Source organism: Otolemur garnettii, unplaced genomic scaffold, assembly GCF_000181295.1.
Source record: "Otolemur garnettii isolate 467f Iridium unplaced genomic scaffold, OtoGar3 scaffold00006, whole genome shotgun sequence".
NCBI classification, from domain to species: domain Eukaryota; kingdom Metazoa; phylum Chordata; class Mammalia; order Primates; family Galagidae; genus Otolemur; species Otolemur garnettii.
The window spans coordinates 34,318,702-34,335,565 of NW_003852401.1; the positions used below are offsets into that span (position 1 = coordinate 34,318,702).

Genomic DNA, 16,864 nt, shown 5'->3' on the forward strand with positions numbered 1-16,864 from the left:
GACACAAAAATGGCATAAAATGGGCTCCTTCTTTAGTTGTGGTGATCTCACATTTGTAAGAAAAATCTTGTATTTGTACATCACATTTGCAGATTCTCTCACCAACACAGGAGTGGACTTTGTATGGACTTGTGGTGATTGAATTGTATGCCAGTCTTTGTGACTTCCGTGGACACCAAAAGCATTCATTGGTTCTCGATTTCCTTTTTTATTTTACTGTGCTTAATAAATCAGTTTCTTCTATTTTATTCGTTGACACAGCTAAGATTTGGTTTCTGCCCTTATCCCACCTAGCTGCGTCTGAAACAGCTTTCTTGGCACGTTGCTAGTCCAAATCAAAATCAACACCAGAAACAAACAGTAGAATCATTTCATGATTTAAAAATATCTATTCAGTTGCTCTTTTAGCAAATACAAGACAATATGGTACCTTCAAAATAAAACAGATTGTAAGATATCAGAGAGGGGAAAACTCTTAACTGTGGAATTGCTAGAAAGGCTTGTCGCTTAAAAGCCAAAGTCAATCTGAACTGAGATTCCCTGGAGAATTGTATCGACAGGCTAAAATCAAAGGTCTAATCGACTCAAATAATGAAATATGAAATACCAGGAATTAAAAGCTTAGGATGAGAAAAAGTGATGGTTCTCCTCAGAGAAGCCTGACTAGACCTGAACAGTACCCGCCACTTCTCACCAGAAAAGATGACATCTCTGATGTTGTGGAGTCCAAAAAACCATCTGCTCCTGATCCTGAGAGAGGCTGAAAATCTGATTTGCTGATCAGGACAGCTTTGATCTGGCTCAGGGCCTGGTGTCCTTCCCAGTTTCCATCACTCTGATGGGCACAAATGATATTTTCTTGAGCAATCCGAGAAGTTCTTTGGAAACAAATTCTGTTTCTGATTTAGGTAGTAAATTGGGGGAATTCAGAGCATGCAAGATGCACCACCCGGATTGAGACCAAATTCTGAGCCTTTTTTAAAAAATGGAATCCGAAGTTAATGTGCTTCATATTTCTGCCTTCGCATATAGAATCTCTGTACCGTCTGCCCCATGTTGTGGACCAACCGTTGAAGGCAACTTTCCTTTAAATTATACTGTCAGATCTTGTATGCATGCGTTGTGATTAATGGGGTTACCTCATGTGGTTCCAGTTTTCAGGACATCATTTTTCTTCAAGATTGCATGCTTCTTGGTGGTCTTTGTCTTTTCTTTCTCAAGCTAGACATAAAAATTCTCTGGTACTGTGGCTTCTGTTAATGATGAAAACCCTGCCTTAGATGTTCCTAGTAATTTACACCTAAATATCGCCACCACTGACAGTAACTTCCTCTTGAAATGACCCAGCTGGAATTTCCACTGAGCACAGGAAGAGAGAGGAGTGAGGATGTTTTTGTTTCTTTTCTCCTCATTCCTTTTAACCCTCCCCCTTTCCATCACCTTCCTCCCCGAGTCGAGTCCACGCCTGCTCACGACTCTCAAGTTCCACTTAGTTAAAGTGGTTGAAAAAAATTACAGCACAATGATGATTTGGGATTCCACAAGCTTGCCTATACTCATGGCATTTAACACTTCCTGGGTGTTTATGTACAAAAGTACTATGTAGCTTTTGATTTAAGCATATATTCTATGGGTATATACCTGGTGACTATATATGGATAGAATGTATTGCTGATGCAAGCCCTACATCATAAAATTTTGATTGTTCACATTTGAGGTTGGCTGGAGGTGATTATTTATTACACTCAAAAATGCTACACACACTTGGCGTGTTTATCCTGGATTCATTTCTGTGCACTGAATCTGTCTGGTGCAGCTGAAGAATAAGCAAGGGGAGCCAAGAGGGAAAACATCATGAAAAATCTTGAATCCAGGCACAAGTCATTGAAAAATATAAAACTTGAACAAAAGAATGTGACCATGGGGTGAGGTAAAGTGGGAGGAATGCAGGCACGGCCATCTCTCAACAGCAGTGATCTGGAGACGTGGAGGCAGCCTGCCTCGGGTGTGCGAATGCGTTGGCTTAGGGACGAGGGCTTTGGGAGCTAAGGCTGCACATTCACTCACAATTTCAAATGAAGCAGAACTACCATTTTGTTAATGACCCAGCCATCCCACTTCTGCCTATAGATTTGCAAGAATTAAAAACGGGCTCTCAAAGAGAGTTTAGCACACCCACACACCTTTGTAGTATTATTCATAATCGCCAAGATGCAGGAACAGCTTCCATTGGCTGATGAACAGATAAAGAACGTGTTGTGGGATGGAATATTATTTAGCCTTGAAAAGGCAGGCAATTCTATCATAGGCTACAATATGGATACCTCATGAGGACATTATGCTAAGTGAAATGATCCCCTTATAAAAAGAAAAATGCACTCTGCTTCCACTTCTGTAAGATACCTAGAGTAATCAGACACGTGGAAACAGAAAGTCAAAGAGTGGTTGCTAGGAGGTGAGGGAAGGGATTATCAGGAATTGTTGTTGAGGAAGTATAGAGTTTCAGTCCCCAGTATGAAAAGTGTCTAGTAATACTGTATGGCAATGTGTATATGACAATATGTTAATAGACTATATAGATACACGTATATAAAACTGTACTATATACATAAAAGTATTTGAGGGTAAATTTATATGTTTTTAAAACAATAAAAGTTACCTTTTAGAAGTCAACAATTTAAAATCCAGAAAGTTTCTTAACGTAGAAGTAAGATAAACTCTTTTGACCCAAATATCCCGCAAGCATCAGATGTGGAAGTTCAGGAGCTGTCTGGCAAAATCTGGGAACCAAGAATTTCCCATGCTTGTCAAACACGCTCGGTCAGGGCTTTTGTACACCACCCGTTTAGTCAGGAAAACGGTGCAGGATCCACCCCTTCCCGCAGCACCGTATCTGTGCCGTTCTGTATATTTTTGTTCATTCTCCCACTTCTGTTGTGTCAGCACCCATACCTACCTGTCACAGGTAATCTGCAAACATTAGAGACACAAATGAAAAGGACTGATGGTCCCCTGTGAAACTAAATGGGCCAGGTTCACAGGGAACCATCAGTTCTTCTGTAATATACCAGCATACACGTAGTGCTGTAATTACGTATCAAGCACACTGGCTTCAACCTTATTTTTAGTATCTGTGTTTAATCTTCGAGGAAGTCTTGGTTCTTTTATAGATCTAGCCTTCTAGATAGCCTTCTAGATCTATAAAAGAATCTACTCAGACATCCTCATGGGATATAGTAAAAACTTCTAAGTGAGCCTCCCACCCCCAGAGTTATGGAACACTTTCTTCCTGTGAAGATTGAGTGTTTTTTCAAACCAAATTCAACTAATCATCACACTCTTCTTTGTGTATGTGTGAGAGAGAGAGAGACAGAGTCTCGTTTTGTCGCCCTCCTTAGAGTGCTATGACATCATAACTCACAGCAACCTCAAACTCTTAGGTTCAAGAGATTCTCTTGATTCAGCCTCCTGAGTAGCTGGGACTACAGGTGCCCCCCACAACGCTAGGCTATTTTTAGAGATAGGGTCTTGTTCTTGCTCAGGCTGGTCTCTAACCCGTGAGCTTAGGCAGTCCACCCACCTCAACCTTCCAGAGTGCTAGGGGTTACAGGCATGAGCCACTGCACTTGGCCCATCACGTTCTTCTTGAAGTGGGAAGGACAGGACTCTGTTTCCTGCAAGGCAGATCTCTCTTCACCTTTCTGCTGATGATTCACATCAGTTCCTTATCTATAATATATAATAATATATTGCATTATATGTTCTTTGATATATTCTTGATGCCAAAGAAAGATTTTCTAATGTCTTCTCGAAAGGATAATGAGACCCCTAACTCATCTCATAACCTCCTGCATTCTCAAAGGAAGTGATAATTAGCCATGAGGCGACAAAAATGGATTGTTGTCAGGGAGGGAGGATTTAAAAAACCTGAGAGATATTACAGTGATTTCCAGAGTCATATTCCATAGTATTTAATTTACTCTGCCAAGGAGAATTTCAATTTCGTCTTTATTTTTCCTTCTTGACAATAATGAAACAGAAGTTGAGAGACATTGCCCTTGGCAGATGGTAATGTTATTCAGCCACAGCTGAAGTGAACTGGATTTAAGCCAAGAGGATAAAAATGATGTGGTTCTCACATTTTGATTAAAAAATAAAAATGGAGAAATAGCTAATCTTCTATAATATACCAGCATACACTGAGTGCTGTAATTGCGTATCAAGCACACTGGCTTCAGCCTTATTTTTAGTATCCATGTTTCATCTTTGAGGAAGTCTTGGTTCATCGTGCAGTATTTCTATGAATTCCAGAAACAGGCCCACAACCCAAGGTTCCTCCTATGGCAAAGCGTACCTTTGGCTTGAAATCTGTGGCGCTCTCAAGGTAACAGTTCTGGGAGGGCAGGAACTGGGAACTTTTATTCCTGGTCCTGCCAGTGCCTGGCTCAGTGACTGGAGGTGGAGTCAACATGTTTGGTTATTTTAAAACGTCAGAGTTTTAACCAGGATGGGTTCTAAGGTGAGGCAAGAAGGGGGCCTACGGTGCAACATTTAAGGAGGTGTTTGCATGACTTTTATGTTTCAAGCCACGGGCTCAACTCGGTCCTGACTCTGGTTTTAACAGAAGTGGGATTCAATTTCTACACTTTTTGTAGTTGATCCACCCCGGCAGTTCTCTGGAAGTGATGTGGTTAGAGTAGGAACAAGGAATTCAAAACAAATATTTCAACCCCCTCCACTGCACTTCTATAAGCAAATTGCTTTCTACTTGCATGTGACTCGTGCTGACCCCAGAGATCTCAATTTCTCACTTCTGTCTTCTCTTTAGATCACTACAGATCTGAGGCAGCGTTGCACAGACAACCACACTGGGACATCAGCCTCAGCCCCCATGGCTGCGGGCATCATCGCACTGGCCCTGGAAGCCAAGTAAGCCTTGATCTCTATATGTCTTCACTGGTGACAACCCTTGACCTCAGGGAAAATCTACTCCTTCCCTTGAAAATAGTCCCTAGCCTGACAACCTAGAATATAATGTTCCCCATCCTACCTTTAAAACTTCAAAGATTTGGGCTTTTAAAAAAAAATTCCCCCATAGTAAGAAGAAGATTTTTTTCCTTTAGGGTTTTATATGCTTAAAAAAAATCAAACTGAGTAATTACTTTATTATGGAGTCATCATGGAGCATGCCAGTTGGCTCCAGTTCTTCTGCCTTGTTGAAGTTTTTATTCCAGTCTGAAAATGTTCCTGAGAGTCCCAGAGAAGTTAGGTCTGCCCACTTCTTGTCCCTTTCTCTGCAGCTCAGGGAGCCAAGTCAGACTCTGGCAAGATAGCACTGTCACAGACTGGCTTTGGAAGACAGACTATGTCAAGGTCATATGCCAGGAAGCAGGGACAAGGACAACTCACTTCTCTCAAATACTGTAAAATTTTATGTCTCAAAGATCACTTCAAAAAGCCCTTGTGGGCTATTTGTAAAATAGATTACCTTCTCCTTTTTCTCTAAGAACACATAGATTAATTTGTCTTAACTTTACAGATCTAAAATCTCTTGTCCTTTAGTTTCCAAGACCAAAATGCTCAGAAAACGGAATATTCTTTTGCAAGTTTACCACTCAGATTCATTTGATGGCAAAGTTTTCCCTGAGCTCATCTGAGGCTATTTACCGTCTTTATTTATTCCATTTATTGTGAACATTTCTACATTTCACTACAGAAATATTTATGTATTTGATTATGAAGTGCTGGCTCAGACTCCACTGGAAGTTTTGTGTAATATATGTTATGAACGCCATCTCTGAAAAAATCTTGAATTCCAAGCACATCTGGTCCAAGGATTTTAGAAATGAGATCGAGGGCCTATGAGGCTCTCCCTGAAGGAGGATCATAAGAAACAGGAACTGAAATAATCACATAAGTGTTTTCCCAAAAATAGCCTTGCACCTTACCCTAGGGAGGAAGGGAAAGTCTCTTTCATCTAGTTGTACCTTGCAGTAGAGCCATAGTCACGGGTGATAGGAATGCAGGAACAACAGAGAGACTCGGGTATTAGAGAGTCTCAGGGATGAGAAAGGTGTTAATTCATTCTCAGGACACAGGTGGCTTCTGGGAGTTGATAACTGCCCCTCTGCAAAGCAGAGAACATAGGTTAGGGCAGTTGGGTCTTGATATAATGTGGATACAGTAAAGTTGCTAAGTCATGTAAAGCCTTGGATTGAAACAGTGAAAACTCGTGGTAGCCTATCTTTGGATGGCCTCCTGTCTAAGCCTTGACATTGAGAGATATCTAAGCCCCTGTGGATACTGGGATTTCTTTCTTTTGATGAGGTGAAATTTGAAGTCATTTCAACATATTATGTCTTTTAAGGTGTGAAATTTTGAGGTTTAGCAAGGAATTGGCACTTATCCTATTAACTTCTCACTTAACAACTTTTCACCAGGAGTGTTTTGGCAGAAGTCTCAAGTGTGTTTTTAATTTGGTGGGCACTAAATACAGAATTTTTGAACAATATATTCTTTTTATTCTGAAATTCTAGTTTGTTTCTCTGGAATATTTTTCTGTCTACAAAATATTGAAGGAAAAAAAATCAGAAATTCCTCACCCCCCACCAAAAGGCTGTGACTTCATACTCAAACTTGGCTATCTGATGCTGTGGCTCTTGCTACACAGACTTAGGGAATACTGAGTCCTTTGATATATTACCGTAACACTATTATTTTCAACAACAATTCTATAAATCATTTAAATAACCTGAAACGTGAAATCCTTATTTTATTTCTCAAACAGCTCACTCTGTAGATAAGGTCACTTGGGTCCTGGGGAACATTTGAAAGATTGCAACTGTTTTGTTTTCTTTTGCATTTTGAACGTTTTTGAAAGAATTCTTTTTGCGGAAGCTGTGATGGGTGGAAAGAAGTTCTCAAAAATCCAGGCTACCTGGAGAATCTACTCTAGTTTAAGATGTTAGCAGCTCAGTTCAATCATGGGGCCAAAATAGATGGTAAAAAATCTGATAAAATGAGGAAGAATAAACTTTTCCTTGTCACTCCACTAGTTTATTCTATAGGCCAGTCTTTGCCTGTAAGTGAAGCTGAAAATTACGGGAAAGAGGTCTAAGTACTAAAAGAGTGGGTCAGGGATTGATGTGAAAGTAGCATCTGCAAGCAGTGGGCCTCCAGCATGGGCGACACATCTCTAAAATTAAGAATTGTAGAGAGGAGGAAATATAACAGGGACCGAGGAGCAGGTGCTCTATAGCTAAGCCGAACCCTGGCAGCTGTGCCTCACCCATTTCCTCGGCCCTCTCCCGTGCCGTCTCCTCTTACATTATTTCTTCCCAATAGCATGTGAACCTTGGTATTTTCAGACGTAGCTGTTACTATCATGACTTGAATAGCCAGATCTACAAGATACTTCCTTGTAACAGCTGAGGAGAGAAAGCCATGGTGGGCAGAATTATGACTCAGGGCTCTCCAGATATGCACAGCCTGCCCACGTCACGGTCCACTGAGTAATTGGATGGGCAGAGCCTTCAGGTGAAAAGCTGCCAGCAGGATCTTCCAGTCTCTGTGTAACTGCAACCCAGCCATCCCTGCACTGTGAGGAGAAATGTGTTGTTTCTCTGAATATCACTACATTATAGTATTTACTCAGTCACAGGAGCATCAGAGAAATCACCGACATCCCAGGATCCTAAGCCTCCCAGCCTGTTTCCTATATCCCCCAGGCACTTGCCAGAAATAGTAGGACTGTGGCTCCTACAGTGGAAGCTACTTCTACCATTGGCCTCCCTGCTATTTGAAAACCTTCTCAGGAAACAAAGGGAAAAGGAAGCAAGTACAAAACCTGGAAATATATAAACTCAAAGAGTCCAGATCTCTTATCCAAACTTAACAAAAGTCTGATCGTGAAAGAAGTCTGCTGTGACTACTAATAGGACCCAGGCCTTCCTTTTCTTCTGCATACATAAGAACACACGTTGCAACAAACCTCACTCTAATACCCCCCGACACTTGAATAAAATACTATGCTCCCAAGACTGGGCAAATTCTCACTTCCTTTGAAAATCAGCCTTCTTTACTAACTTTTCCTGGGGTCTGAACCCCTTTGGATGGGATTATGTTAAGCTCTATAGCTGCCTCGGACAGTCTCATCACCATGCTTACCAGGTTGTGGTTCTATGGAACTAACCTTACCTATCTGGTAAATTCATTGATTTACTTTCTATTCTTAAAGATGAATCTAAAAATCATGAACACTTTTGGAATAAGAGAAAATACTTGTTATCTTAAAGGAGAGGGAGGAAAAACTCTTTCTATGTTGGGGTACCCTCAGCACATACTTATTGCTTCAGAGACTTTTACTATTTTGATTTTTTGTTTGTTTGTTTAGAATTTGGGGAGTAACTTGCTGGTTTTTTAGCTGAACAAATAGGGAACATGTAATCGGTGACTATTAGGGAATTAATTATCATTTGGGTCACTGCTGCTTTTTATATAGCATAACTCAAAAAGTTCAAATAAAATCAACATGCTAGGAGGCAGGTTTCTTAAATGAAGAAAACCATAAAACATGACTGTACTAATTTAGGTTAGTAACTTACAAAAGTAAGATGTTAGTTTGTATCAAAATACTAGTGTGTGTTATTAATACTACAGATCAGTGGGAAAGAACAACAAAAAGAAAAGTTCAGTATCAGATGTTTCATGTAAAATGATTTATAAAATAAAGTTGAAATAACTAACACTCATAAAAGTACAGAGGGCTCAGAATAATAAACTGTTTTACTGAAAGTTTTCCTGACCTGAGTCTATAATTATTAGCCAAGAGAAGCTATTTTAGTGGGGCATTTCATGTATTAAAATATCAACATTAATTTGGGAAATTCAAAATTTAATTTCACCAAAGAAACCTTCTAGCCTTGAACTGCAAAGGGTCTTTTATTGGAAAATTGAAGAATATTTGTTTAACAATCAAGAAATGTTACTCTATAGTGAATGGTAAATAAAAGGAACTGTGTCAGGTTGGAACGTCTAAAATTATTGATGTAATGAATCTCCCACAAATCCTTGGTTTGAGTGACCCAAAAACCTTTTTCTCAGATTTCATATCTCAGAGTCTCACTTGGAGAAAAGCCAATGTATCTATATCCAAATTTAGAAAATAAACAATTTGAAATGGCAATTGTTCTTCTATAGTAGAACTCTATCTGGTGCATATTAAATACAGCCTAATGCACTGCAATACACATACATAGACACATGTTCACACGTTTTAGGGAGGCTCATTGACTTTCTCTATATTACCTATCTGTCAGCTCCCTTTACAACTGTTCTATTACCCCTGGTTTGCCATAGGGATACATTGGAACATAGAATATATGTAATACAGATCAATGATTTAGATAATCATCATTTTACTACAGACATATATATAAAATGTTTTCCAAAGAAGGCTTAAATTCCTCGAGAATAAGGGTTGTATTTTATAATTTTCAGTTATATGTACATAAAGATACATTGAACATTACAAAAAAAATTAAAGTGTAATACTGGCACTGGGTTAGACAGGGCATAATTCAAATGTTTATAAAATATATCACTTGCCTTTGGGGGGATTATAATCTCACTAGGGAAGGAAATGATCAGTAACAGATATATACCAATTTTTTAAGAAAGACAATGGACTAGCATCAGGGGAAAGGGTGTGGAGGGTTTAGGACTTGCCTGAAAGTGGAAATGATAAGCTTTGGTGATTCAAATTAGAATGTTGGTTTCACAGAGGTTTTGACACATATACTCTATAACACCTAAGCATAATGTATTTAACAAGGTCAATTTTTAACACATATTAAATTAAGTCATCTACTTCAACCTTACTTTTTGTACCATGGAACTGCGTCCTAAGGAAATGAGCAGAATTGTTTGATTTTGTACATTAATTATTTTTACCTTTCAGGTCTTTTAGTTGTTATTGATTAGTGCCTCTACTCCCCAGGCTGCCTCCAACCATCTCTCATCCTGTTGACTTATTCTCTAGAACTGGACTTCACCTGGCTAACATAAAAACATGATGTTATTCCCTCTCTTGGCTTTCAAGAGAAGTCCCTCTACCTTTTATCTTTGGTGGAAGGGATGCTGTGAGATGTTGAAAGGTCGAAATGTGAAAAGTTTAAGAAGAATGGAGCCAAGAAATGATCCACACCATATGCTGTTGATTTCACAAAACCATCCTGGAAATTCATTTCTCAGGAAATTAAACTGACCATCTGTATTTCTTTTAAATCTAAAGGTCCATCTATGTACATCGTATGCAGTTCTGATTAATCAACCACTCTTAAGTCTTTGCTTCACCTTTCATTACAATCTAGCTCACCTGAGTGTATTTTTAATGCCGGAAAAATATAGGGACGTGACGGAAATATTCGCGATGCATTTATAGTGAGATTTGAATATGTGGAACAGTGGAGAAAGAAGTCTGGAGTTTTGGACAAGCTACCTCTAAGTTAAAGGAAGTCACTGGGGAGGAGGCTTCAGATTTCCAGAACTGAGTCTGATCAAGGGAGGCCACATAAGAAAGATTTTTTTGGACATAAATATTTCTAAATATTGGGGTTAGCATCTTAGTACTGATGTCCGGTAAACTAGTCTTATTGTCTTTGTTTTTTAATTAAAAACACATTCAGTTTAAAATGTTCCATTAAATATATTCCCAAGGGCCATATTCATCTCTAGGAGATGTTGCAGTGGGCAGGGAGCACAAATGTATGTGGTTATTGAGGTAAAATGGCAGAGTACATACTAACCCTTTCCTTGAAGGGGAGTTTTATTTATTTCAATTAGAAGTTAGAAAGCAGATGCACAAACAGTGAGCCGTACAGGCACATGTGCCCGGGGTTGGTACCATTACCAGGGTAAAGAAGCGGGAATCCCACCCACCCCTCCATTTACATACTAATTATTAGAGTTTCTTGCATGTTATCATGTTGTAGTTTGGGCTTAGAATTTCACTAAGATTTTTGGCATGAATGGTTTGGGTATACAGCATAAAGAGAATAAGGAGAATTTAAAGGAAATCCTGAAGGAGGGCAGAAAAAGGTTTGTGAGGTAAAAAGAGCCCACGTTCAGACTTGAGGCTGAGCGGACAGAGAAGGGATGTACTGTCCCGGTCTATTCCCTATAGTGAAATAATTGTAACCAGACCCACAGAGCAGTTACCACGGGCCTTCTGCCAGGACTGTGCATGAAAATAGCTTTGTTATGTCTACGTACACGCAGACAATACACTCTGTCCTCTAGCACTTCTCAAGTTCAAATTAAATAGAAGCCAATGTTTTCTGGACTCAACTTTGTACCTTAACTAATGGCTTCAAACAGTCCAGCTTCCAGAGATGTCCATTCTGACTAGAAAAGCCTGTCAACAGCCTGATTCACCAAGGATCCTTGAGATTCGGCTAGCATGTTCTATCTTCTTCCCTGCACGAGCAAGCTAAGAAACACGTCGGATAGTTGAACTAATGAGAGGCTGAACTGAGGACAGAGAAGTTTGCAGGGAATTATTACCTGCCTCTTTTTGTTTAGCTGTATTTTTAAAAATGGAAATTCATGGAAAACATTGTCATTACTGTAACAATGAAGATTGTTGTTTTAAGAAGAATAGTTGTCAATCCTGTTGGAATCGCCAGACTTTTTCCTTGCATAGCTGCTCAGATAGCATTTTCAGGTGTCAAACATTAGAAGTGTCTCAGGTTGGCTCAGCGCCTATAGCTCAACCGGCTAAGGCGCCAGCCACGTACACCTAAGGTGGCGGGTTCGAATCCCCAGCCCGGACCCGCCAAACAACAATGACGGCTGCAACCAAAAAATAGCCGGGCGTTGTGGCGGGCGCCTGTGGTCCCAGCTACTTGGGAGGCGGAGGCAGGAGACTCGCTTGAGCCCAGGAGTTGGAGGTTGCTGTGAGCTGTAATGCCATGGCACTCTACCCAGGGGGACAGCTTGAGGCTCTGTCTCAAAAAAAAAAAAAAAAAAAAAAGAAGTGTCTCAGGTTATAAATAATCCAGTTTGTGTGGGAGCAAGGTAGGTAAACCTTTGGGGCAGGTAGTGCAGTAACAGGAGAGATTGGGGTATCCTCATCAAGGTGATAGTGCTGGGGATAGCGAGGCGTGGGTAGATCAGATGTCTGTTTTGCATGTACACCCAATAGGCAATGAATTAAATATGTACCTTGGGAAAAAGGAAAAACTTCAAGGCTGAGGGCTAGATTTTTGCTAAACTTGAGTGGATTATGATACCATCTGTAGAAACAGATACCCTTTATTCTTCTCGTGGGATTCTGGGATTTAGAAGGAATATAAAAACCTAATGGAAAAAGACGATCACTGGCCTACAGGTCTTGCAGCAAGACCTATAGCAAATTTCTGCTGCATTTCCGGACTGCGCTATGTATGATACACCAGCCTTCCCATCAGCTAATTAATCAATCCTTGGAAAATGCCTAGGACTGAGATGACGATTGCCATAAATGACTGAGACAGTTTACATTTTTAAAAAGTGAAAGAAAATACAGAAAATGGATTTATTTACTTTTGAAATCACTTGTCTGCTTCTGTGTCCTTTCATTTAAATAGGCTATTAATAGCAAATTAACCTTTGTGCAGTTACCGGTAAGATTGCTTAGAAAATCTACTAATGTATTAGTGAGTTTACAAGAAATACGTGCCATTTGGTATTTAAATTTAGTCTCTTCAGGGTTTGTTTGTGGATTTTACTCTTTGCCAGGAAATTTTTGTTCTTGATAGTGCCTATGGTAACACCCCAAATACTATCAAATATAATTTTTCTTGCTAAGAAAACAAGTTGACACTTTTTTTCAGGGTTCATTAATTTTACATCATAGCCTGCTACTTAGTCACTTGGTCAAAGCCTGTTAAAAGAATCATTGCATCATGACTCAGCGATGGCGTCGTCAGATACCGCCATCTTCATATGCAAAGATTCCCAGATTACATTCCTAAACTCTGTATTGAAACTCAGTTAAAATTTGTCTATTAGTATGTCAAGGATTCTTGGTCTGAGTTTTTAATCAGTCTTGCCTGTCCTACATTTTCTTCATCTATAATTTTTTGCTTCCAGGACATTTTTGTTATGTATAAGGTGGGATTTTTTGTGTCATTTGCTCAGAAGAGCACAATTGCTCCTTATGACGGGAGAATCTAGTTTTGGTTTTTACCTGATTCCACCATTCTTTATTTTCTCTTTCTAAAATATTTTAATCATCATGCATTTTGCCATCAGTATGAGAAAAAAGGAAATAAGGGAACTATAAATGACAGATTGAAAAGGAAGTCATTTCACTACATACAAGATTTCTTCATCCTGACGTGAAGTCATTTATGGCGTTGGGGGTTTTGAAGCTCCTAACAACACATTCATATTGAAATAAGCTGGGATATCTGGAATAGAACATGCAACCCATAAGAAAGATACTGCATGTTTATAAGATTGCATTCTTTCTCACCATCTTGGATTAAGTTTTTATGACTCATTCATGATGATCCTGAATCTTACTGAGTAGCCAACCACTATGTATGTGACTAAGGTGAGGTGAAAGTTTATGTTCGTGCATGTACCCAAAGCAGTCTGCAAAGCCTGGTAGCATCATCCGCAACCAAAAAAGATCATAGAACATCAGCCTGTGACATCCTGTGTATGAGACGAAAGATTCTTCTGGCCGCTGGCCCTCACTGAGTGTGGAGAGGTTACATAGTGCAAAGTGATAAAATTAAAGGATAAAATCATGGGAAGGACATAGCAATCAGCCTTCTTTGAACGTTTGCTGTATGTCAGATACCAAGCTGAGCGCTTACATTGACAATCTCATTTAATCCTCAGACAAGGGTTTTAGGTGGGTTTCATCACCATTCTTCAGATGGGGAAGCTGAGGCTTAGAAATTCACACAGACAGTGATAGGTCTGGAAGTTGACACCAGAATTCATACATCATCTTTCTGTAAAGAAAGAGCTGTAAAAAGACATGGGTACAGGTGGGTGCTGTGAACTATAACAGCCGTGAGCCAGAGAAAAGAGCTTAAAGTTGGAACAAGGATGATTTAGGAAGGCTTCACAGAACAAAAGGGATTTGAGCTATACTTTAAAGATTTGTTTTCAACTTTAGTGTGCCTGTGACTCATTATGGGATCTTATATTAAAATGTAGATTTTGAAGTCCTCAAAATAATTCAGGTGATTTGATTGTAAGTGGCCCATAGATCACAATGAGAAGCCCTTCTAGACTGTAAGCGTCTTCACAGTCAGTATGCTACAGTAGCACCAGCACCAAACACAGTGTTTGGGACATTGTAGGCTATCAAATGTATGTTGAAGAGAGGGAGAGAGGGAGGTAAGAAGGAAGGAAGGAAACTCTCTCTGTAGATATTCAAAAGTGTGGATTGATGTCTGTAGTTAGTGAGGTATAGTGCCAATAAGTTTAGTTGTAACTCTAAATGTTGACTGATTCATTCAAGAAATATGTGTTGAGGTGGTGCCTGTGGTTCAAAGGAATAGGGCGCAGCCCCATATGCCAAAGGTGTTGGGTTCAAATGCAGCCCCGGCCAAAAACTACAAAAAAAAGAAAGAAAGAAAATGTGTTGAGTCGTGCCTGGCACTGTGCTAAGAGCTAGAATACATCTGTGACCAGGACATGCATGGTCCTTGCAGAGCTGCCCAGAATGGTGAATAGGTTGGACACAAATATATGCGAGGCCTTGAACTTGGCTCCAGTAGAGGCTACATTCCAGTTAAGTGAGGCACAGATTAAAGACAATTATGCCTGACATGAAGGAAAAAAAAGTAAAACAAAGCACTGTATGTGACAGAGGGAGATAACGGGGTAAAGGATGGGGAGGATTAATAATGACAAATAAGGAAAGGTTAAGGCAAGGCTGTCAGCAATTGACAGCATTTCTGTTGCCACTGGCATCATAAAAGGGATCCAGCATACACTTGGTTTTGTTTTTATTGAGTTACTGCTTTCTGGCAACATTAACTACATTTCACCTTTTTTATCCAATAGTGCTTGCCATCATGACCAAGCCCTAGAATAGGAGGCCAAATGGTAAGGAGGAAAGCCTGACTAATCCTTTATTTAATTTAATTAATTTATTTATTTACATACTTTGGGATACAGTCTCGGTCTGTAGCCCCATCTAAAGTGCAGTGGTGTCATCATAGCTCACCTCAATCTCAAACTCCTGGGTTCAAGCAGTCCTTCTGCATCACCTGGGACTATACCCGCTCACCGTGTTGCCTGGCTAATTCTTCTAATTTTTGTAGAGATGGGGTGTCACTCTTGCTCAGGCTGGTCTTGAACTCCTGACCTCAACCAATCCTCCTGGCTCAGCCTTCCAGAGTACTAAGCCATCAGCCTTGGCCAATAATTTTTTTTCACTATTTCTACCACAACTTTAGAAACATGGCCGTATATGATTAAAAACAGGTTGAAAACTGGCATTGCTTCAGAGATTAAAATTGTTCTTCTAGGCAGGAAGAATACAGTAAGAATCTTTTCTGTCTTCAGTGGGCACTCTAGTTTCTCTGATCAATTCAGTACACTACCAGGGAATGCTGGGGCAAAAGAAGAGCATTTGAATGAAGTTTAAGATAGGGAGACACGTTCTCCTATTTTCCTGTTGAAAATCTTTACAAAGGGCATGAAAGAACATTGTGGAGGACTTCCCGGAGAGAGTGTGAGCGGGAGTGATCACGTTAGTCATGTTGAATTCTCATACGCAGCTCTGAATTTAGGTGCCCTTGGAGCTGACATCTAATAGCCTCCTTTTTCATAGCAGATATATTCAATGTGTGTATTTTCATTGTGCTAAAATTCTCAATTACTTGGGATCCCATACCTGGAATGTAAAATAATTGTTGTCACATTGTCTGAAGAAGCATAACATTGGAAGGTTGCCCAGAGACCATCTGGTCTGTAGAAATGCTATTTAGTGACAGTACGCAAGGATCACCAAGCAAAGGGGAGTAATGATAATGATGTAACGTAGATTATTTTTAAACTAAGGGTACTTTTTGAGTTTTTCTAAAGTGATTTACTTGAAATTATAGACTGTTCTGGTGTACCACGTAAAATTTCTTTTGCTTGTATAAAATGAGATTGTCCTTTAGTTAGCAAAATGAAAAATGACTAATTTCACATTGTTTCCCAAAATGAAAACCTGTATGCCAGCCTTGAAATCCAAACTATCCAAAACCTCTTTCGTCAGAGTGGTACTTGCAAATATTCCACTGATTTTATTTGCTGCTAACTAACATCTTGGAAGCAAATAAACTTATTTAATTCTGGCAGATTCCAGGAAGAGATGCTCTGACCACTAATATTATTTATTAGCAATAGAACCAACCATTTTTTAAAAATTAGATGGTCATCAAAATAATACAAACTTTTTGTAAAGACATATACATATATATAAATCATGCAGATACACACAACAAGTGTCCCTACACAGTCCACTTTAAGCAGATGTTTTAAGCTTGAAAAATGTACTAACTCCTAATACTGTGATACTCATGTAAAGGTTAATACTTGCAACTTATTTATTGTAAAAACATATTTATTGTATGCTTGGTCTTTAATCAGCATGTTGCTTTCCCTTCAGATCTTGCTGTTCAGTTTGTTACCCCCATTAGTTTTTTCTTTATCAGCTTTTTAAACCAAATAATGTTTTTTTCTAACCTGCAATCAAGCAGTATTAGAGGAAAGATTTCAGGTTTCTGTGGGTGCCCTCTCCATTCAGTTGTTGGAAATTGGGTGTTGAGAAATGTCTGAACTGTAATAACCATTATAACATTCAAAT

The 16,864-nt window shown here is 39.4% G+C and overlaps 1 protein-coding gene across 2 annotated transcripts in view; it reads left to right on the forward strand.

Annotated features, from left to right (window-relative positions):
• PCSK5 (proprotein convertase subtilisin/kexin type 5) overlaps positions 1-16,864 on the forward strand; it is a 430,298-nt gene that overhangs the window by 196,188 nt on the left and 217,246 nt on the right. For both annotated transcript variants that reach the window (XM_012813041.1, XM_012813044.1), the window contains exon 9: positions 4,829-4,929. In XM_012813041.1, the coding sequence (XP_012668495.1) occupies positions 4,829-4,929 (101 nt within the window). The remainder of the gene's footprint in view (positions 1-4,828; positions 4,930-16,864) is intronic.